This window comes from Aegilops tauschii, chromosome 7 (genome assembly GCF_002575655.3).
Source record: "Aegilops tauschii subsp. strangulata cultivar AL8/78 chromosome 7, Aet v6.0, whole genome shotgun sequence".
Lineage (NCBI taxonomy): Eukaryota > Viridiplantae > Streptophyta > Magnoliopsida > Poales > Poaceae > Aegilops > Aegilops tauschii.
This window is the reverse complement of record NC_053041.3, coordinates 464272914-464296897: the sequence shown is the minus strand read 5'-3', so window position 1 is coordinate 464296897 and position 23984 is coordinate 464272914. Positions and strand designations below refer to the sequence as shown.

At 47.4% G+C, this 23984-nt stretch overlaps 1 protein-coding gene across 1 annotated transcript; it reads left to right on the top strand.

The window, feature by feature from the left end:
- Window positions 1-4341: 4341 nt before the first annotated feature.
- Window positions 4342-9351, top strand: LOC109784604 (aldehyde dehydrogenase family 2 member C4). Its single transcript, XM_040394123.3, has 8 exons — window positions 4342-4585; window positions 7120-7262; window positions 7358-7741; window positions 7829-8092; window positions 8326-8463; window positions 8539-8676; window positions 8777-8838; window positions 8917-9351. The coding sequence occupies exons 1-8, from the start codon at window positions 4441-4443 to the stop codon at window positions 9188-9190; spliced, it is 1548 nt and encodes a 515-aa protein (XP_040250057.1). The 5' UTR covers window positions 4342-4440; the 3' UTR covers window positions 9191-9351.
- Window positions 9352-23984: the final 14633 nt, after the last annotated feature.

The following is a 23984-nucleotide window of genomic DNA, read 5'->3' as shown; positions in this document are numbered from 1 at the left end:
CCGCTGGATCCTTGCGATCGGTGGGCTTCTTGTACGCCAAGGCAGAGGCCGTTTCTGCCCACAATCAATATATACCCGCGGATCCTCTATGGAGGAGTAGGAACGCTTCCATCAATCCAATCTAACACCCCGATGGTGATTTCTGTGGCCATCGCGAAGAGCTGCCTCTCCTCACTCGTGCAAGGCAGGGGCAAGTGCGCCCAAGGCCGCGGCGGCCTTTGCCATGCCATCCACAGCCATCTGAGCCTAAGAGCCTTGCCAAATTTGGCCAGATCAAGAACTCCCAAGCCACCTAGTTGTTTAGGACGGCATACAAGATTCCATGCAACCCTGCAGTTTCCACCCTTGCTGTTGGTTTCCCCGTTCCATAGCCAAGAGCGGCAAATCTGGATCATGCGTTTTAATACCCAGGTCGGAAGTTTGTGGACTGTCATCATATATATTGCGAGTGAGGTCAGTCCAGATTTCAAAAGAACCAAGCGGCCACTTTTCGCCATGAGCTCGCCCTTCCACGCCGCCGCTTTGTTTCCAAACTTAAGGCTAGTCATAGTGGAAGTAACTTAGCAAGTAACATAACGCATTTCAAGAAAAAATTGCTTATGTGGCAAGTAGTTAATGAGAGGTGGTAACATAATATGTTACTATAACATAGCGTTTTTCAAGATAGGATGAGTCTACAAGCTAATAAATGAAACCATCTATGAAACTACTAGTATGTTACTTTGCACTATAAAAGTAATAACTTAGACTAGTGTCATACACATGACACTAGTATAAATTACTCCCTACTATGACCAGCCTAAATAGCGAGGGTCTAAATCCAGCTTAGTCAGGTCCCGGGGTGATAGGGGCATACCCAGATATATCGTCAGGAAGGATTTTACTGGGATTCCCAGCGGTGAAAGAATGCGTGTGAGATCCCGAGCACCGCAGCGAATCGGCAGAGACGAACTCTTACTGGCATTAGTGTACAGACGTCAGACCCGTGGCCGACGCAAAACAGTTCAAGATAAGATTGATCATCCTTGCGTCCTCCTCGGAGGGTACTGGTTCTATATTCCAGTTTCTTGCTTTTTCACAACTCTAGCATCCACTCTCTACTCAGGAGATTGGGACCGACTTTGCAGGATGATGGACGTGAATGACTGTGACACAACGCTGGCTTGACCCGTCACATAGCCACTGATCTACCAGCCATTTGGTGGAATTTTCTCTTCTTTTTTATTTGGGGGCATATTTGTGTTGTTGCCTCAGCAAGCATATTTTTTAGTGTTTTTACTATACTTGAACTTGTTGTATACATGGACATGATGGTTGCTTTATCTATTATAAACTGGACGAAAGCCTATTTTGAACGAGAGAAAATGAAAAGATTGAGGGTGTACTAGCGAGAGTAGCAAAAGCCTAATGAGAGACGAAAGTAGCAAAAACAAAATGACTTTTTTTTATCTAGAAACAAAATGACTTTTATAAAACAAAAAAAGTATCGAGAAAATCAGGGACAAATTATCTTGTCCATTTAAAGATTTCACGTGTCAAATGCCAATTTGAGTGCCAAACACCACCCAACAGTTAAATAGTATGCCAATCAAATAAGATCTCTTCGCTCGAATGTGACAATGATAATGTGATGACATTTATCTTCTTTTGAAGGTGTCGCTACGGAAGTAGTCAATTTAATCATAGGTGTTTTTTTTATACCATATAACGTTTTGGCACCTGGTTAGCTTTGTTGTGTAATTTGCTTAATGGTTAATAAAAACGGTTGTGTGCATTATAGAGATTTTTTTTTAAAAGGGGTGCTTTATTACTTAAAAGGTTTAAGCATTACACCCGGCTTCTGAATGATGCACACAGCCAAACAAGTTCTCTCACACAAACGAAAATTAAGAAGGCGAAATACAAAGAAACAGAGTAAGTATAACGCCTAAAGCAGAGGTGGGCCAATCCTAAGATCATGCTGCCACCCATGTTGGGTAAAAGTATCCCTCGCCGTATCCTTCAATCGTGTACACACCTCCGTAAACAGACCTCGATTCTCCACACGTTGTAGAGAGGACCATAAACGAAGAGTCCCGGTACACCTGTAGATAACTTGCATCAGAGAAGTACTTTTATCGTTAAACACCTTATCATTTCTACATAGCTAAAGCGATCAAATAACGGCAAGCGCTCCCACCCTAAGAATAGTTCTGAACCTGTAATCTATCCCATGTAACCAGTTGTCAAATACATTAGCAACACTACAAGGAGGATACAAGCCAGAAGCTATCTGCATGACTGACCATATAGAACAAGTCAATTTGCATTGGAAGAATAAATGTTTTATTGTCTCATCATGGTGACAAAAGACACATTGCGGTCTTCCATGCCAATTTCTCTTAATAAGGTTATCTTTAGTAAGAATGACTCCGCGACGAAGACACCATGCAAAGATTTTATTCTTTATAGGTATCTTCATCTTTCAGATCTTTTTATTATTATCAACTGGCACATCAGACTGGATTAACGCTCTATACATAGACTCAACTGAGAATTGTCCATTCCCATGTAGATTCCATCGAAATACATCAGACCCATGTGACAAATGCACCGTGGACAACCGCTGGAGCAGGATATACCATGATTGAAGTCTGGGTCCAATTAAATCTCTTCTGAACGTCACATTTGGCATAAATGATTCCATTACCATGGCGATAGTATCACCCTTATGACGCACAATGTTGTATAGAGCCGAATATTGTTCTCGGAGTGTGGCATTTCCTAGCCACTTGTCCTCCCAGAATCTAATTTTCGAGCCGTCCTTAATTGAGAAGGATCCATAGGAGAAGAAATTTTTCTTCGTAGCCATCAGACCTGCCAAAAAGTGAGAATCCCCAGGCTTCGAGTATACTTGAGATACCGCCTTGGAACCCACATATTTCCTTCTCAGGAGGGTTTGCCATACACCATCTCCCGTCATTAATTTAAACAACCATTTGCCGAGGAGGGCCCTATTCTTAACCTCAAGATCATGAATGCCCAACCCGTCTTGGTCTATAGGACGGCAAACCACACTCCATTTAGCCAGTCGATATTTCTTTTTCTCGCTATCTCCTTGCCAAAAGAATCTTGATCGGAAATAATCCAATCTATGTAAAACTTCTTTCGGCAATTGGAAGAAGGAAATCATATATAGTACCATGTTACTTAATACTGAATTTATGAGGACCAATCTTCCACCCAGAGACAGCAGTTTGCCTTTCCAACTGCTAAGTCTTTTTTGCAGTCTCTCCTCGACGTGTTTCCATTCAGCATTTGTGAGTCCTCGATAGTGTATCGGTATCGCCAAATATGTGATCGGAAACTGGCCCAACCCACATCCGAATAGTTCGGCGTATAGGTAGGAGTCATCTTGAGCCTCGCCAAAACAAAACAATTCACTTTTGTGAAAATTGATCTTAAGACCTGAGAGTTGCTCGAGTGCGGATAAAATTAATTTCAGATTTCTCACTTTCTCGAGGTCATGATCCATGAAGAGAATCGTATCGTCGGCATATTGAAGTATAGAGAGACCACCATCAACTAGATGATTTACTACCCCATCAATTTGGCAATCAACCTTGGCACGCTCAATCATGACCGCTAGCATATCCACCACTATATTGAATAGCATGGGCGATATGGAGTCACCTTGTCACAACCCCTTTTTGTTTGAAAATAGTGTCCAATGTCATCATTGACCTTAATGGCAACACTACCTCCAGAAATGCATCATAAAGATGTATACATGCAAAGGGTTTCAGCCTCCTTTTTGAAGGGAAAAAAAACTAAAATCTCTCAGCCCGATCGGCATTGCCACGAGAGACTATCATTTTTCTTTTGTTAAAGATTCTATTTAACAGTGATATTTGCCGCTCTGGTACGCTGGTCCTATGGGGCCTTAGCACAACGATTTTCTGATTGTCTGGAACAACAAGTTTTGCCTGGCCCTAACGAGGGAGAGGCGATGACGGCGACGCGCTTTCAGCTCGCTTGAGTGCTTGTAGTCGTCGTTAGGTGATCTATCGATCTGAACGTAATTTTTATTATTTTTTGTGTTGGTTGTACTGCCTGATTAAAAATACCATATTTTACTATTTGTGTGGTGTAGCTAGTATACGATGATGACACGGATCTCCCAACTGCGCCAATGGGACGGAGCTGTTATTACAGACGTTAACAGTTGAGACGTGTGTCGGCGGGGCCTAGTTTTTGGACACGCGCGGATGGCGTGGCCGCCGTGTGCGAGACCCCTCCACCGCCCCACAACCGAACAAAACGGGCAGGTCACAGCCAAGCCGCAGCATTAAAACACGAACCCCGGCCTGTTGTCTTCACTCGACGCTCCACTCTCCGCACACCATCACACTGCGCGAGAGCCGACGCCGGTCTCAGTCTGAGAGAAGAGGGCAAGAGGCCATGGCGAGCGAGCGCAATGGCGACGGCGGCAAGGAGTGCGCCGGGGAGAACGGCAACGGCGGCGGCGGCGGAGTGTCCTTGGAGATGCCGGAGATCAGGTACACCAGGCTCTTCATCAACGGGGCCTTCGTCGACGCCGTCTCCGGTACGTGCCTGCTCATCTCTTTTTTCCTTTTGTCCTGCTCACGCATCTATCATATCCTCCTCCAGCCTGCACTACTACCATGGTCGCCTGGTTAGATAGGCCGGATCGTTGCTGGTTAATTATCCCAGTGAATTGCTTGGTGGTGAACTAAGGCGCAATTTGCAAACTAAATACTGCCTGCTGTTTGGTGTGGTTTGGTGTGAGCTTTGGTCGTGGCTAGCTGAACCTTGAATCCTGGATACTGAATGCTCTATCTACCGTCGAGCTAAAAAAGGGCAGGTTATGAGGCATGTCCATGGCGCACTGTTCTTGGGGAACGTGGCATGTCCGCTCTCCGCAGCCTCTCGTCGCGTCGATTTTCACGGGCCAGCAAAGCTAGCGGTACCCATGACTTTTCCTCTTCCCTTTCTCAAAAATAAAGCCAGTCATCATAGTATAACACTAACAACCCGATGGTCCTTTTTTCTTGCGGGAAAATGGTTAGGCTCTTGTAAATTAAGGAGAAGAAGCCACGAGATGGCTAGCTAGCGTGACGGGGTGCTTAGCTAAAAAAAATGTCCCTTCGTCCAATGCAGTCTAAATGTTACTCCTAGAAAGAAAGAAAGACCATACAGCAAGCAAAGCACACGCTGGCTAACCTGAATTTAGCAATCAAGCTGTAGCCCATCTGATGAACTCGTAGGAGCCATTAATAGGGAATGCTAAAATGGCCGAAACAATACGTGTGTTCTTCTAGAAGCTCATGTGCACTGCAGTCCTTGTAGTACCATTTCACGTGCGGCATGCGACGGAGAGGGGGCATGGAGCCATGGAGCAATCCGCAGCGCAGCGATGCACACCCCCACGGACGGCCCACTCCCTCGTCTCCTTCCTTCTCGTACGCGAGACGGCCGTATCATCTGGTCCCGATTGTTCCCTGTGACGGGTGGCGCGCGTACCCATACCCATGGCCGTTTTCTCGTCTGTGGTACGAGCGTGCGCCCGTGAAGATGCGATCGTGACGCGCCTCGGGGCCGATCGTGATGCTACCCACACATCAGAAACTGTCAAAAAAACATGATAACATCGTCCTTGTAAAAAAAAAGTTTTAAAATGTTTCCGGTTCCAACGGCCCACGACACGGGACGGACAACGAGTAGGATCTGCCGCTGTCGAGGCCCGTCGCCTTCTAGAAGCGAATGCCTAGGTTCGCGTGATTGGCCTGGCCGGTTGGCCTGGCCCCCTTGCTTGTCTGCATGCTCCAGCCTTCCAGGCTGCTCGGCCGGATGCCGGTGCCCGTGCAGATGAGCCCGTGCAGCATTAGGCTTGATGCGCACCTCCGTGAGAGTAAGAAATCCCTAATCCACTGGGAATCGCTATCTAATCAGTTCGTGACCCTTAAAAACTCGGTGAGAGTAAGAGCATCTCTAACAAATCACGTATAAGTTCACCCTTAAAACGCGTATAAGATGCACTGTAAAGCGTTTTTACGATGCAAAATTGCACCGGGCAGAGCAGACCCCGTAAATAAAACTGTATCTCACTATAGCCCCTTCTCCCCCTTTTCCCCTCCCGGCAGAGCTCGTCTTCGGCCACGGCATGGGGTGACGGATTCCAGCGAGTTCCGGGTAGATTTCGGCCAGTTCCGCGGCGCCGCCTCTGCTCCGACGAGGTTTGACCGGGTTTACGGGTTGAACTGTATACTGCCTTCGAAACTACACATATGAGGTTCTCGCGGATGGATTTTCAATGCCCATTAAAAAGTTTAAGAGCCAAACGACTTTTACAGGATCTGCTAGGCGCCGTTTTCTTACCGAAACTATAAACACCTCTTTTTTTACCGGCATGACCGTTTTAAGGGTCTGCTAGAGATGCTCTAAAAGCAACTCCAGCAAATCCTGTATCCATTCCTCGCAAAAAAAAAATCATGTATCCGTTAAAAAAACAAAAAATTAAGGAAAGTTTGCCAAAAGTCTCCAACAGATTTCGTCAAACTAAAGCTAAAATAGTGGAATAAATTTACAGAATCATGTAAACTTGACCCAACTACCCTCTGGTTTAGGGGAAGTTTTGGTTTCCGTAAACTTTTGGCGGGCATGAAACCGCCTAAACCGCCCGCTCGCCACCTCTGTGATGTCGCTGCCATCCCTGCGCCGCCGGCCGCCCTCCCACGTTGCCGCACGCCGTCCCGTCCCCCCCCCCCCCCCCACCCACACACACACCCGCGTGTTGCCGCCACTCCCACGCCACCACCGCCCGTCCGCCGCCGCCGCGGTCCCCGCGCGCCGCCTTGCCTTGCCTCGCGCCGCTCTCGCCGGAGACCGTCACGCGTGTCACTGACTAGCGGGCCCTAGGCCATTTATCTAGTTTTGTTTCATGAAAAGATAAAAAAACTGATTTAGGAGAAGAAGATTACGGAATCTTACAAAAGTACTCCAGCTCTCAGCAAACTTTTCCTAAAATTCAGATTACGACATCGTGGTACTGTATTCCGTAGGCTCTTTTTCTCCCGCCGTGAACTTCACGGCTGCCATGCCGGTTTTCTTCTCGATCAGGTAAGACACTCGAGACGAGGGATCCGCGCACCGGGGACGTGATCGCCAGCATCGCTGAAGGCGACAAGGAGGATGTGGACCTGGCGGTCAAAGCGGCAAGAGAAGCCTTCGATCATGGCAAATGGCCTCGCATGCCCGGATCCGTACTATTCTTTCTTCAGTCAATTCCTCATGGCGAATGGCCCGAAGCATGTCTACGTTTTCAATCTGAAAAGAACAACCAACCAATGGCGCGCAGGAAAGGGGGAGGATCATGATGAAGTACGCGGACCTGGTGGAGCAGCACGCGGAGGAGCTGACCCTGCTGGAGAGCCTGGACGCCGGCAAGCCGCGCATGGCGACCAGGGCGGTCGACCTCGGGACCTCCGTCAGGTCCCTGCGCTACTTCGCCGGCGCGGCCGACAAGATCCACGGCGAGACGCTCAAGATGTCGAGGCAGTTCCAGGGGCACACCCTGCGCGAGCCCATCGGCGTCGCCGGGCTCATCATCCCCTGGAACTTCCCCGCCATCATGTTCTTCTCCAAGGTCGCCCCGGCGCTGGCCGCCGGCTGCACCATGGTCGTCAAGCCCGCCGAGCAGACCCCGCTCAGCGCGCTCTACTTCGCTCACTTGGCCAAGCAGGTCAGATCGGTCACTTGACACGAGACACACAACGTATTTATGTATAGCTCTTCTGTTCTGAACATTTGGCGCTCTGTTCTTGAGCAGGCGGGAGTCCCGGATGGGGTGATCAACGTGATCACCGGCTTCGGCCCAACAGCTGGAGCAGCGATCGCGTCTCACATGGACGTCGACATGGTCAGTTTCACGGGATCAACGTCAGTTGGGAGACTCGTAATGGAGGCGTCGGCGAGGAGCAACCTGAAGCCGGTGTCCCTCGAGCTGGGCGGCAAATCTCCGCTCATCGTCTTCGACGACGCGGACGTGGACATGGCCGTGGGTCTCGCCATCAGCGCCAACTTCTTCAACAAGGTGAACAAAACCTTAGCTACAAACAGCGTAGCCATACGATGGTCCATTCATGGGTCTCTGAACCATAGTTTTAAATAGCCGGTTATGGCTTCGCTATAGCCCGCTATAGCTTTTTCAGCAGGGTGCTGCTAAATGATCGCCTTCACAAATAGCCCGCTATAGCTGATTTGGAGGTCCGCGGCTATTTTTCATAGCCCGCTATTTAAACATTGCTCTGAACCCGGAACTCGCAGGGAGAAGCTTGCGTTGCAGCGAGCCGTGTGTACCTGCAAGAGGGCATCTACGATGGGTTCGTGAAGAAGTTGGCACAGCGCATGGAGAGTTGGGTTGTCGGGGACCCTTTCGATCCTCGCGTCAATCAAGGACCTCAGGTTTAAAATTTAGATAATCATCCCCTGTTTTTTGGTATCAGAAACTCAGCAGTGCTGCTCATGTCCTGTGTGTAGGTGGACAAGGTTCAATGTGAGAGGGTGCTCAGCTACATCGACCATGGCAAGAGAGAAGGGGCCACCGTCCTGACAGGAGGGAAGCCCTGTGGCCAGAGCGGTTACTACATCGAGCCCACGGTTTTCACCGATGTTAAGGTCGAAATTCACCGCTAGAGCACACACCGTAATCCCGTTACATGATCACTTCACTCTCCATCTAGCATACCTGACACTGTGGTATGGAATCTGTGAACAGGATGACATGATCATAGCAAAGGAGGAGATCTTCGGACCCGTCATGTGCCTGATGAAGTTCAGGTAATAAGTCCGTCCCGGTTGATCGACATAGATGGAACTATTGCACTCTGAATCTGTCATGACATTTCATGGTTCTAGGACGGTGGAGGAGGCGATCGCGAGGGCCAACGACACGAGGTACGGGCTGGCGGCGGGGGTGGTGACCAAGGACATCGACGTGGCCAACAGGATGACGCGGTCGATCCGCGCCGGGGTGGTGTGGGTCAACTGCTACTTCGCCATGGACAGCGACTGCCCGTTCGGGGGCCGCAAGATGAGCGGTTTCGGCAAGGACGACGGCATGCATGCGCTCGACAAGTTCCTCGCCGTCAAGTCCGTCGTCACCCCCGTCTACGACTCGCCCTGGCTCTAGGCTACATCTCTCTGGCTTGGTTTGCTTCTCTTGTCTGTGCACAGTTAGTTACCAGGAGAAGCAGCAAGGAAGAGAAGGTGAGAAACGTTGTTCGTTGACAGGCAATGTTGTTTGTCGATGCCGTCGTAATAATATCTGCCAGTAATTTTCATTGGTGTTCATTTCTGGGCAAGCTTAGGGCATCTCCAACACGGACTCTTAAATCACCGTACACGTTCTTTGTGGGAGTCGAGCATTTTCTGCCATCCAATGTTATGCCTCGAACCTGCGCAGACGCGTCCGAACGTCCAAATTTCAGCAAACTTGGGAGGCTGTGCAGGAGCAGGACCAAGCAAAAGTCACCACATATCCCTCCTCCGTACAGAAGGCCGCTTGCTTTTATTTCTGTTTGGTGGAAGATGATTATTCCTTCCGTTCCAAAATACTTGATTTTCATTTGTCTAAAAATGAATATACCTATATACTAAAACATGTCTAGACACATCTATATTTTGACAAATGAAAGTCATGTATTGTGGAACGGAGGAAGTAGGTGTTTACCGAAGAGCCCGAACGTTTGGCTTTTTTTTCTGCGGAGATCATTTGGCGGAAATTGTTTCACTTTGTTTTTTACTGGATATTAGCTATTAGACTAGCCACGGGGAGTAACTTAGATTAGTAACATGCATATTTTACTAGTCCATGTTACTACCTCCGTTTAGGTGTATAAGTCACCATATGAAAACCAAATAATCACAAAACACTTAGGCATGGTGCATTAATTCCCACCTCGTTTCTTGTTTCTTGACATATCAACCAATAAGAGATGTGGGGCGTGCATGCTTTCAATGACTTGAGACTATGAAACACGGCATGCAGTGGTTAGTTCATTGCATGCAATGCTATTAGTTAGCAAATAAACACTAATTTCTCTCGTTTTCATCTTCGCCTTGGTTGCGGTGCACAACGTAAGATGACTTATGCACCTAGACGGAGGGAGTATGTATGGTGTCATGCAACACTTCATTTATTAGGTTATAGACTCATCTTGTTTTGGTATGTGATGTTACTCAGGCCCATCCCAGTGCTCCAAGGTGGGCAGGTGCTAAGCATGTCACCTAAGGCCCCTTCCAATGCTCCACCTTGTACAGGTGCTAAGCCTTTCACGTAGACAAAAAAAATCTGATATGGCAAGTTATTTAAGAGGAGAGAGATGAGTGTGGTGACCCCAGAAGAAATAATGTTAAGCGCGTGAACCTAGGAAAACATTTAAATGAAGGAAACCCACCAATACATGAAGATATTTAGTTGCTAAATTATTAAATGAAGCAAGCTTAGTCCCCTCCCAATGCTCCATCTTGTACAGGTGCTAAGCCTTTCACGTAGACAAAAAATCTGATATGGCAAGTTATTTAAGAGGAGAGAGATGAGTGTGGTGACCCCAGGAAAAAACAATGCTAAGCGCGTGAACCTAGGCAAAACATTTAAATGAAGGAAGCCCATCAATACATGAAGAGCTTTAGTTCTTAACTCATTAAATGAAGCAAGCTAAGCATCTACGCATTGGGGAGTATAGTTGCTAAGCTATTTAATATGCTTAGCAACTCATCTAAGTACCGATGCATTGGCAACAGCCTTAGCTACCATAAGCTAAACATCTATGCACTGATGTAATTAAGGAGGAGAGAGAGCACTTTCATGACCCAGGAAGAACCAATGCCAAACACCTGAACCTAGGCAAACCACTTAAATGACAAAAGATGATCAATGCATGAAAGAGTTTATGTGCTAAATTATTAAATAAAATGAGCTTAGCAACAACAAGTTAAGCACCTATGCATTGGAGAGTTGAGTTGCTAAGCTATTTAATACACTTAGCACCTTCTCTAAGCACTTTTGCATTGGAAGAGGTCTCATACTACGAGTAATTAGCTATATTATCACATGCCTCTCTTTTTTATTAATTACTTGTCACATCATCTATTTTATTTAGATATGTGTGATGTTATCATCTGGGGTACTAGCTATTTAGCATTTGGCGGCCGGATACTATCTATTAGTATTGACGGAAGGTTTGCTAGTGTTTCATAGTTTTGGCGAAAGCTATTAATAATTAGCAAGTGTTTGAAGGAAGGTTTGCTAGCTACTAGCATGTGCTATGCGTTTAGTGGAAACATGCTCCTTTCACCTTTTTCTTGTCGCTATTGTTATTTCTTTTAATGTCAATAGAGGCCGATTGGTGGCGAACTGGCGATGAAGGCCGAGACGGGCGGCGGCACCGGCACGCATTTCAAAGGTAGGTGGTGGTTGAATCTGGGAGGAGGGTCTCGTCTCTCTCTTCAAAATTACGGTTAGGGTTTCCTTTTTGAAGAGGAGTGGTTTTCCCTATATAGACGGGCCTAGGTAGGCTATGGCTGCGAAGGGAGATGGACTGGCCTATACGGCAATTTTAAAATGTTTTATATTATTTAAATGGCTACAGCGATCGAAAATAAATTTGGTCATCAAACAAACTTTGGATTGAATGAAATTTTATATGTGACCTTTCGAGAATATATAACTAGGAGACACAAAAATGATCAACCCATTTGAATTCTATTAAATATTCATTTAGAAAGCATCCATTTATTAAACAAATGAGTTTTGAACTATGAGTGATAAGTATGTTAAAGTGTATAGATGTAATGCGTATACGGTATCTTGTATAAACCGTATACGTGAGTAGATAATGATGGTGTTGCGTGTTGTACCAGGTTGTTGGGTTGTTGTGAACGATCTCATAGATCTTGTATAGGATATGACTTGGAGATCAATTCACGAACTACCTAACAACCAACCTTGTAATCCTTTGCCTATATATAACACGCAACACGTCCCTGCAGATGCATACGCTTCACGCAACTTTACATGGTATTCAGAGCCATTCTCCTCTACAGCACATCTTCCTCGCGCCGCCATGTCGTCCTCAAGCTCCACCGCTGCTGCACCATCCGTCCTCATCCCCATTGCTGAAAAGCTCCACCGCTCCAACTTCAACGTCTGGCGTGCGCAGGCTCTCGCCACCATCCGTGCCGCCCAGCTGGTTGCCTACCTTGATCCAGAGAGGGAAATACCGGCGCCAACCCTCTCTAACAAGGATGGCAAACCCACAGCTACGCCCAACCCGGCGCACGAGATCGACAGGGCTCGAGACTCTCAGGTTTTGAGTTTCCTTTTTAATTCCATCTCACCTCCTGTGATGGTTCAGATCGCAAACTGCACCACGGCGTCAGCAGCATGGACTGCAATCACCGAGATCTTCATCTCCCAGACGCAGGCGGCCATCGTCAATACGAGGATCGCCCTCTCCACCACCAAGAAGGGGAATTCCACCATCGCCGAGTATCTTGGCCACATGAAGGCCCTTGGCGATGAGATGGCTGCCATCGGCAAGCCACTCACCGACGACGACATGGTGTCGTACATCCTCGCCGGGCTTGACCTCGACTACATATCGTTTGTCTCCTCGGTCTGCGCCAGGACAGTCCCCATCAAACCAAACGAGCTCTACTCCCAGCTGATCAGCTTTGAAAGCCGCCTCGCCATGTTCGAGGGGAACTCTTCGTCGCACTCCTCCGCCAACGCTGCTTCACGCGGCGGCCGTGGTGGATTTCCTCGTGGCGGCGGCCGCGGCAGGAACGGCGGAGGCCGTGGTCACGGTGGTGGCCGTGGCAATGGAGGCAATGGCGGCAATGGCGGCGGCCGTGGAAACGGCCACGGTGGTCGCGACAATGGAGGTGGCGGCCGTGACGAGCTCCCGGAGGTCTTCTGTCAGATCTGTAAGAAGCCAAATCACACTGCCCTCGAGCGCTACCGTCGTTTTGACATCGCCTTCACCAAAGAAAAAAGTGCAAGCGTCGTGTCCAACTCCTCCTACGGTGTTGACACGAACTGGTACGTTGACACCGGCGCCACCGACCACATCACCGGCGAGCTGGACAAGCTCACCATGAGGGAGAGGTACAACGGCCACGACCAAGTGAACATGCCAAACGGGTCTGGTATGAAAAAAACTCATATTGGTCAAGCATATGTCCGTACCCCTACTCGCAATCTTCATCTTAAAGATGTCCTTTATTCTCCTAAAGCCACTAAAAACCTTGTCTCTGCCCATCGTTTGTCACAAGATAATCAAGTGTTTCTTGAAACTCATCCTCGTTTCTTCTTTATCAAGGACAAGGCAACGAGGAACACCCTCCTCCAAGGCAGGTGTAGATCCGGTCTCTACCCCCTATCATCGGCTTCCTTAAGCCCGGGCAGGCAAGCTTTTGGCGCCACCAAGATATCTCCGTCAAGGTGGCACAATCGGCTAGGTCATCCGTCTTCGCAAATCGTTCAGCATGTTCTTAGGCAAAACAAAATTTCCTTTTCTAGTCATGAGTTGAATAAAGAAGGGGTGTGTGATGCATGCCAAAAAGGCAAAAGTCACCAACTCCCTTATCCAAATTCTAGTAGCACTTCGAATGCTCCTTTAGAGCTCATTTTTCCGATGTATGGGGGCCTGCCCGTGATTCTATCAATAAAAAGAATTATTATGTGAGTTTTATAGATGATTACAGCAAGTTTACTTGGATATATCTTCTCAAGCATAGATCTGAAGTGTTCAAAAAATTTCATGAATTCCAAGCACTTGTTGAGAGACTTTTTGATCGTAAAATCATCACCATGCAAACAGATTGGGGTGGTGAGTACGAACGATTAAACTCCTTTTTTCGCCAAGTAGGCATCACACACCACATCTCTTGCCCCCATGCTCACCAGCAAAACGGCTCAGCTGAAAGAAAGCACCGTCACATCGTTGAAGTTGGTCTTTCTCTTCTAGCCCATGCTTCTATGCCCCTAAAGTTTTGGGATGAAGCATTCATTGCCGCCACATATTTGATCAACCGCACCCCTAGCAAGGTGATCAACCTAGAAACTCCTCTTGAAAAATTGTTCCATGAGAAACCAAACTATCACGCTCTTCGCATATTTGGGTGTGCATGCTGGCCTAATCTCCGTCCTTTCAATGCCCGCAAACTTGAATTTCGATCTAAGCAGTGTGTGTTCCTAGGCTACAGCAACTTACACAAAGGGTTCAAATGTCTAGATATCGCTGTCGGTCGTGTCTATATTTCCCGTGACGTCGTGTTTGATGAAACAGTTTTTCCTTTTGCTGCTCTTAATCCAAACGTCGGTGCACTCATCCGATCCGAAGTTCTTCTTCTCTCTGAGCAGTCTTCATCTACACCTCTTGATCAAGGGGACCAACATATAGCTAATGATCCTTCGAGTAATTTCCTGACAATTCTGCTATAAATTTTGGAGGAGATTGTGTTTTGCACCATGATTTTATGCAACAGGAAGAGACAAACACGGAACACGAGGATGATCCAGGGTCTGCGCCAGATTCGCCTGGCAGCGATCCCGGGGGCGATCCTCCCTCGCCTGCCGCGCCAGGCAGTGGAGGCGCATCCGCCTCGAGGCCAGGCGGGCCATTGGCGCGCGGCCACGCGTACTCCTGCGACCCCGCGGGTGGCTCCACGACAAACAACGGGCCCGGCAGTGGGCCATCTGCACGTGACGGGCGGTCCCCCGCGCGGTCTCCTGCGCCAGCGCCCGCCAATCATTCGTAGGGGCCCAGGCAGTCTCCTGCGTCCAGCCAACCGGCGGCCCGACAACTGCAGCCGCGGGACCCGTGCACGCCGCAGGCCAATCCCGCCAGCATCCACCTTGGATCGGGTGCACCTGGGTCGGATGTGATGGCAGATTCGCCGGGATCCTCTGTGGCACCGGCTTCTGCTGCTGTACCTGTGCCAACCCAGCGAACAAGATCGCAACATGGAATAATAAAACCTAAGGTCCGTACAGATGGTACGGTCAGGTATGTCAACACTCGTTTTGGTGGTCTAGCTGTCATGAGTGAGCCAAACAGTCTAGGTGAGGCTTTTGAAAATAAGAATTGGAAAAATGCTATGGATGAGGAATACAATGCTCTTGTCAAAAATAGAACATGGCATCTAGTTCCTCCAAAGAGAGGTAGAAACATCATCGATTGCAAGTGGGTCTATCGAATTAAGAGAAAAGCTAGTGGAGAAATTGATAGATACAAGGCTAGACTAGTAGCAAAAGGTTTTAAACAACGATATTACATTGACTATGAAGACACCTTTAGTCCTGTTGTTAAAGCAGCTACTGTCAGACTTGTTCTCTCTATTGCAGTATCAAACAGTTGGAGCCTTCGTCAATTGGATGTGCAGAATGCGTTTCTTCATGGCGTTCTAGAGGAGGAAGTCTACATGAAACAGCCACCTGGGTATGAGGTAAAAGGAAAGAATCATTATGTTTGTAAACTTGACAAGGCATTATATGGTCTAAAGCAAGCACCTAGAGCATGGTACTCTAGGTTAAGTGAAAAACTGCAAAAGCTTGGCTTTAAACCCTCAAAGGCTGACACGTCACTTTTCTTCTATAAGAAAGGCAAGGTAACCATTTTCATGTTGGTATATGTTGATGACATCATAGTAGCTAGCTCATCGCATGAAGCAACCAATGCATTGTTAGAGGATCTTAAGAAAGATTTTGCACTAAAGGATCTTGGTGACTTGCATTATTTCTTGGGAATAGAAGTAAAGAGAGTAACGGATGGCATAGTTCTGAGTCAGGAGAAATATGTGTCAGATATACTGAAGAGGTCAGGTATGATGAATTGTAAAGTTTCCAACATGCCTCTTTCAACTACAGAAAAGTTATCCAAGGAAGAAGGTGAACCCTTGGGAGCTGAAGAAGCTACAAATTACAGAAGTGGTGTAGGTGCTTTGCAATACTTAACACTTACAAGACCTGACATATGTTTTCCTGTTAACAAGGTATGCCAGTTTCTGCATGCTCCTACTTTTCAGCATTGGACTGCAGTTAAAAGAATTCTCAGATATCTCAGAGGTACTATGAGTACAGGATTAAAATTTACAAAGTCAACTTCAACTATGGTGAGTGCCTTCTCAGATGCAGACTGGACAGGCTGTCCTGATGACAGGAGGTTTTGCTGTTTTCTTTGGACCAAATCTTATTTCTTGGAGTGCACGCAAGTAGGCAACTGTGTCAAGGTCCAGTACTGAAGCTGAATATAAGGCCTTGGCAAATGCTACGGCTGAACTGATATGGATTCAGGCGTTGCTTAATGAACTAGGCAAAAAACATTCTTCAGTTGCACGGCTGCGGTGTGACAACATTGGTGCCACCTATTTATCAACAAATCTAGTATTTCATGCAAGAACAAAGCATATTGAAGTTGACTATCATTTTGTTAGAGAAAGAGTAGTTAAAAGACTACTGGACATTCGATTCATCTTTACTAGGTTGCAGATGGCTTCACCAAAGCCTTGTCATGGCAGAAATTAGAAGATTTCAAGAACAATCTCAACTTCATAAAGTTGTGATTGAGGGGACGTGTTAAAGTGTATAGATGTAATGCGTATACTGTATCTTGTATAAACCGTATACGTGAGTAGATAATGATGGCGTTGCATGTTGTACCAGGTTGTTGGGTTGTTGTGAACGATCTCATAGATCTTGTATAGGATATGACTTGGAGATCAATTCATCAACTACCTAACAACCAACCTTGTAATCCTTTGCCTATATATAACACACAACGCGTCCCTGCAGATGCATACGCTTCACGCAACTTTACAAAGTAGGCTTAGGCTAAAATTGCGAAATAATTTGGCTAGTCCCAAATATCATAAAAAGGCCATATGAAAGTGTGGAGGTGAATCTCTAGCGAACGCACCAAAAGAGAGAATGGTTTACTTACTCATCGTTACAAAAATGGCAAAATAATATAGGTCTTGGGGTTTTAATAAAATATTTAAATTGATCCTTAACGAAATGAAATATGATGTGGATGCAATGAGCATTATGCAAAAATAAAATAACAATCAATTTTTTATTAGGTGCTAAGGCTGTCAGAGAATCATTCTCTCCCCCATGTCCTACTGTATTTGATTTGCATAGGATCCCAACTTGAGCCTTTTATTCTTGAAGTAAAAATTCTTTTAATTCATAGGATAGGAATATCAATGGAATGGAAAAATCATAAAAATACATACTCCCTCTGTTTCCAAATATAAGTCTTTTTAAAGATTCCAACAAGTGACTACATATGAAGCAAAATAAGTGAATCTATATTCTAAAATATATCTACATACATCCATATGTTGTAGTCCATTTGATATGTTTAAAAAGACTTACATTTAGGAACGGAGGGAGTAAATGATAACCCTGGTGAACGCATTCCCTGCAGTCTTGTTGTAAACCGTTTCCTCGCAAACGGTCGCCATACTTTTCCCCCAAATAATATGCACGCAGACGCAGAGGGGAGGGGGGGGGGGGGGCTGAAACTCGAGACCTCCCGCGGAGAGTCATACAGCTTCGACTAAAAGCAGGTTTCATGTGCGCATGTACTTAAACCTGTTTGTGTATCTTTTGAAGCTAAATTCCTTTTTTTAATTTAAATTTTTATTTAAAAATCTGAAAATTCAGAATTTTTTCCACTGTTGAAAGAACAAATATCCCTACTTTTAGAGGGGAATTTTTCTAAACTTTCCATATCAATTTTCTAATATGAAGCATGGAAATTTCTAGGTCTTTTTGTGATGCCCCATGACAAGCTTTTGGTAACGTTTAGCACTTATTCATGGCATTTTTTGGAGACTGTCTTTTATTACTTTCTTGCATGGCAGTTATATTTATTAAGAGTATGACATTTTAATGATTAGTAATATGTCATTTTATTATTAAGAGGACGAGCGTTTTATTATTGAGACATGGAGTTTTAGTTATCAAGAGGACGAGCGTTTTATTATTCAGACATGGAATTTTAATTATCAAGAGGAGGACCATTTTATTATTGAGACCTGTCATTTTAATTATCAAAAGAATGGCATTTTTTTATTAAGATGATGGCAATTTCATTTTTATTGAAATGACATTTTATTATTATAAATTAGTGAAATGATAGTTTCATAGAGTAGCATGGCAATTTTCATATCTTCATAGAATGGCCTTTATAAATTTATGTATCTTTTTCATAAGAAAATGTGTATTTTTTTCATGACATTTTTTATCTAGAGAATGACAGTTTAAGATTCCGCATGACAATTCTATTTTTCTAGATCACACGACCTTTTTTTTATTTTGATCATACTCATGGAAAATTTATAAATTAGAAAAATGATAGTTCTATAACGTATTATGGCAGTTTTCATAATCGAGAGCATGACATTTCAAAATTTAGGTTTTCTCTATTTCTATAAGAAATCTTTGTTTTTTTGTTCATCCATTTTTTTAATAAAAAGTAGTTAACTAGGCCTTTGGGCCAATCGGGGGCATAGCTGGCCAAACGGGCCGGCCCGGCCCGGCCGATTCTAATCGTGCCTAGCACGGCCCGGCCCGTCGAGGCACGATTATTATACAGGCCAGGCCGTGTCGTGCCGGCCCGCGTGCTGCAGCCCAGGCACGACCCAGCTGCTAATCGGGCCAGCCCACCGGCATGCCAGGCCCACTAGTTTGCCTGCTATTTGGCGCACTCGCGTTTTTAGCCTATTTTACCTGTTGGGCCATATAGAGATATGTAAAAAAATAAAAATAAAAGATAATCGGGCCGGTCCGTGCTGACCCGCGTGCTCAGCCTAGCAGCCCAAGCACGACCCTGGGTGTTCCGCGTGCCGGGCCCAGCCCGTTTAGCCTGTGTCATGCCTGGCCCATGGCGGGCCGTGCCTGGCATTCTTGCGGGTCGGCCTAGTTGGCCCGACCCATTTGGCCAGCTATAATCAGGGGTTCGCCCTAGCCTGCTCCATAGCGAATTAGGCGTCAAATATTAGGGTCCTAAAAATAAGATGGCATGCATCTCGATTCCTATATAAAAAAGATATAATTTAATTCATAGTAGAAGAATTTTTTTATTAGGTCTAGGCGATTTTTTTCTTTGAAATGTGAATGGTAGAATCATTCTACATAATAGGAATCCATTTCTGGCTCTAAAAACAATTATAGGAAAATTTACAACCAAAGTGTCTTAACACTCAACTAGCATGCAAGGGCATCTCCAACGCAGACCCTCAAACCTCTTGTATCGGTTTGGAATGAGCGGTCCAGACCCCGCAAGTCGTCCAACGGCGTCCCGCATCGGTCCAGGGAGGGGACCGGGCGTCCGTTTTCCCGCCATGTAGGACTCCAACACCCTCGGCCACCCAAAACTGAGGCATTGCCCGCCCATTTGGAGTTGGTCGCACTGTTTCCGCGGCACGAGATCTCCCTTTCTCATCCCTCTTCTCTACCATCCCATCGCTCTCCACCACAGTTCCCGCCTTTTTTGTCGTCGCCGCCACTTGAACATGTGCGAAAAGTTGTCGGAGATGGAGGTGGTGGAGGATTCGACGATCATAGTTGCCCGAAAGATCAAATTGGCGACACGGCAAAACCTCGTCTCAAAAATAAGGAAAAGGTGGCACCACTCGGGTCGGCTGGGGTGGCGATCATGGCGGCGGATGTGCAGGGGCCGGGCGTGGTATTGTGTGAGGCCTGGGACACATGGCACAGTAGGGAGAGGCTATGCGTTTAGACGCCATCCTAGCCGGAACACAACAAGCCTCCTTACTTCTATGCCACCCAACAACTCAATAGGCGGTCTGTGGCATTTGACGCCGGGCACATGCCTTATGGCGTCGACGTCAACGTGGCGTCGCTCCTTTACTCGGAGTCTGCATTATCACAGCTTGTCCGGATGCAGACGCGGACATGGAGCAGCTCGGTGTGTGCACTCCATTTGTCTCAACCAATCGAGCCGGCGTACGACAACGCGGATAGGTAGATGTTTGAGATGATCCATGACGGAGGTGGAGGCTTCTACGAGGATGGGCAGGTAGGGATGTAAATGGTACGGATAATTTCCGTTTTGAATCGGCATCCGCATCCATTTTTAAGGATATGGTATGCACTTTCACAAATCCGACGGATACTGATGTGGATAAGGATATTGATTAATTGGATATCCGATGAATATGGTAGCGGATATGGTATTGATAATATCTGAAGGATCTGGATTATCCGGTATTTTTGCGGATTATCCGGTGTTATCAAATAGGATTATCCGATAAATTTGGTCCAATCGACAAACCCAAAGACCCAATTAAACAACTTATTAGAATCACCACATATAAATCTCATATAAACCTAAACCTAATAGCACCGTCGTACGACTGTACACATAATATGTACGTACAAGCGCTGCCAATAGACATGAGAACACGTACTGTACAAGCTGTGACGCCTCCGATTCAATCGTACACTAATCATGCACGCAAACGTGTACGATCAAGATCAGGGACTCACGGGAAGATATCACAACACAACTCTAAAAACATAAATAAGTCATACAAGCATCATAATACAAGCCAGGGGCCTCGAGGGCTCGAATACAAGTGCTTGATCATAGACGAGTCAGCGGAAGCAACAATATCTGAGTACACACATAAGTTAAACAAGTTTGCCTTAAGAAGGCTAGCACAAACTGGGATACAGATCGAAAGAGGCGCAGGCCTCCTGCCTGGGATCCTCCTAAACTACTCCTGGCCGTCGTCAGAGGCCTGCACGTAGTAGTAGGCACCTCCGGTGTACTGGGAGTCGTCGTCGACGGTGATGTCTGGCTTCTGGGCTCCAGCATCTGGTTGCGACAACCAGGTAGAATGGAAAGGGGGAAAAGAAGGAGAAAAGCAACCGTGAGTACTCATCCAAAGTACTCGCAAGTAAGGGTCTACACTACATATGCATGGGTATCTGTGTAAAGGGCAATATCGGTGGACTGAACTGCAGAATGCGAGAATAAGAGGGGGATAGCTAGTCCTGTCGAAGACTACGCTTCTGGTAGCCTCCATCTTGCAGCATGTAGAAGAGAGTAGATGGTAAGTTCACCAAGTATCATCGCATAGCATAATCCTACCCGGCGATCCTCCCCTCGTCGCCCTGTGTCACTACTGGAATCAGTTACTTTGCCATCTGCCAGCTCTTAGCAGACGGCAAAGAAGCTCTTTGCCATCAGCTACCCAAAAGCTGACGGCAAAGAACTGGCTGATGATAAAGAAAGTCTTTGCCATCAGCCAGTTCTTTGCCGTCCGCTAGCTGACGGCAAAGATTCTTTGCCGTCCGCTAGCTGACGGCAAAGATTCTTTGCCGTCGGCTAGCTGACGGCAACGAGGGAGGGGGGCCCCACTGATGAGCTGCTTAAAAAAACTTAACGGCCCCCCTCTTTGCCGTCTACTAGCGGACGGCAAAGAGCAAAATAGCGGACGGCAAAGGGGGCGGACGGCAAAGACTTAACATATCTAACGTTAACGGCCGCGCCCCACCCCGCCCTGTTTCTCCCTGCTCTTCACACGCGCGCCGCCGCCCCCACCACTCGCCGCCGCCCGGTCGCCCCACCACCCCGCCGCCCCACCGGCCCCCCCCCCGCCCCGTCGCCACTGCCGCCCGACGCCGTCGCCCCACCACCCGGCGCCCCACCGCCCCCCCGCCCCATCGCCCCCGCCGCCCTACCGTCTCGGCGCCGCCGCGCCCCGGCCCCCCGCACCCCACCGCCCCGGGCCCGGCGCCGCCGCCCCAGGCCGCCTCGCCCCCCTCCTCCACCGCCCCCCCGCCCCGTCGCCCCCGCCGCCCTACCGTCTCGGCGCCGCCGCACCCCGCCCCCCCCCCCCCCCCCCGCGCCCACCGCCCCGGGCCCGGCGCCGCCGCCCCAGACCGCCCCGCCCCCCTCCTCCACCGGCCCTGCCCCAGGTGAGCTCTACCTCCTCTTTTTTTTTCCTTTTTTCTGTTTTTTTAGTTTTAGGTTTATGTTTAGTTTAGATTTAGTTTTAGTTTTAGTTTTAGGTTTAGTTTTAGTTTAGTTTTAGGTTTAGATTTAGTTTTTTCCTTTTTCTGTTTTTTTAGTTTTAGGTTTATGTTTAGTTTAGATTTAGTTTTAGTTTTAGATTTAGGTTTAGTTTAGTTTGAGGAAAGAAGAAGAAGAAGAAAAAAAGAGGAGAGGAGGAGAAGAAGAAGAGGAAAAAGGAAAGGAAGAAGAAGAAGAGGAGGAGGAGAAGAAAAAAGAAGAAGAGGAAGAAGAAGAAGAAGAAAAAAGAGGAGAGGAGGAGAAGAAGAAGAGGAAAAAGGAAAGGAGGAAGAAGAAGAAGAAGAAGAAGAAGAAGAAGAAGAAGAAGAAGGAAAAAAATGAAGAAAAGGAAGAAAAGGAAGAAGAGGAAGAAGAAGAAAAGGAAAAAAGAGGAAAAACCCCGACCTGACAAGGCACCCCGACCCCGACCCGGCACCCCGACATGACACCCCGACCCCTAGACCCCGACCCCGACACCCCGACCCCGACCCCGACCCCGACACCCCGACCCCGACACCCCGACCCCGACCCCGACCCCGACACCCCGACCCCGAGCCTGACCCGACACCCCGACCCCGACACCGACACGGCACCCCGACTCCGACCCGGCACCCCGACCCGACACCCCGACCCCGAGACCCCGACCCCGAGCCTGACCCGACACCCCGACCCCGACACCGACACGGCACCCCGACCCCGACCCGGCACCCCGACCCGACACCCCGACCCCGAGACCCCGACCCCGACCCCGACCTCGACACCCCGACCCCGAGCCTGACCTGACACCCCGACCCCGACACCGACACGGCACCCCGACCCCGACCCGGCACCCCGACCCGACACCCCGACCCCGAGACCCCGACCCCGACCCCGACACGGCACCCCGACACCAACACGACACCCCGACCCTCGACACCTCCCGAAAAGGTGTTCTTTGGCCTTCCAGAGGCCGACGGGGTCATATATTTGTGAATTATTAGTTAGGTCATATATTTTTCGATTTTGTTATGAAAAACATCATACATAATTGTGTTGATCGGGTAGTTTTAAATGTGCAGTTGTTTCATCGCTACGAGGTTTGGTGTTCGACGACCTCGCCGTGCGTTTGACGAGCTCTGCCCCTTCGTTCGTGGGTGAGCACAAATGACATGTCCTCCTCCCCCATTAATTATTTGATCTATTCCAATGAAACTTGATAGCTAGCTATATATGTGTCTTGAATCATCAGTATGCGTAACCAATATGTGTCTCCCGTTCGAAAGCGTCATAGTTATAAATATGCATGCATTTGCATATTCATAACCTTGATTCTTTCGAATTGTCCAACGCTATCCATGGACAGCCCGAGTATGTTTAGATTGGGTTCGTTTTCCCATATGCTTTGCTCCGGATCCGACGCATAAATTTCGTCAGTGCCTCCCCTGTTGTTCTCCGGGTACACATCCTCTCTGTTTATTGCAGAGACGTGTATCAGGAGAACAGCGGGGAGGTGCTGCCGAAATTTTGCGTAGGATCCAGAGCATAGCATGGGAAAATGAACCCAATCTAAACATACTCTGGTGGGATTAGGACCTATCATTACCTATTAGAGTGTAGGTTGCATGGACGTAATAAAATTGACAAAGTAGATCAACTGATGAATATATACATGGTGAATTATATATATATATATATATATATATATATATATTTGTTGTGTGTCTAGTAGCTCTGAAAGTCAAGATGAGTGATCGTGCGTGGATGTACACCGGTCACACTGGTCAGAACAAATGGAGCACTGAATGGTTCACAAAAACCAAGGGGTTTGTGCGAGCCGCATTTGCAAATGGCCAGAGGAAAACCTGGTGCCCCTGTTTACGGTGCGGCAATTGG

Coding starts and splice junctions, on each gene's coding strand:
- LOC109784604 (XM_040394123.3), top strand. CDS start 4,441: ATGGCGAGCGAGCGCAATGGCGACGGCGGCAAGGAGTGCGCCGGGGAG. Junction 4,586..7,119: donor CTTCGTCGACGCCGTCTCCG/GTACGTGCCTGC, acceptor CTTCTCGATCAG/GTAAGACACTCGAGACGAGG. Junction 8,464..8,538: donor GCGTCAATCAAGGACCTCAG/GTTTAAAATTTA, acceptor TCCTGTGTGTAG/GTGGACAAGGTTCAATGTGA.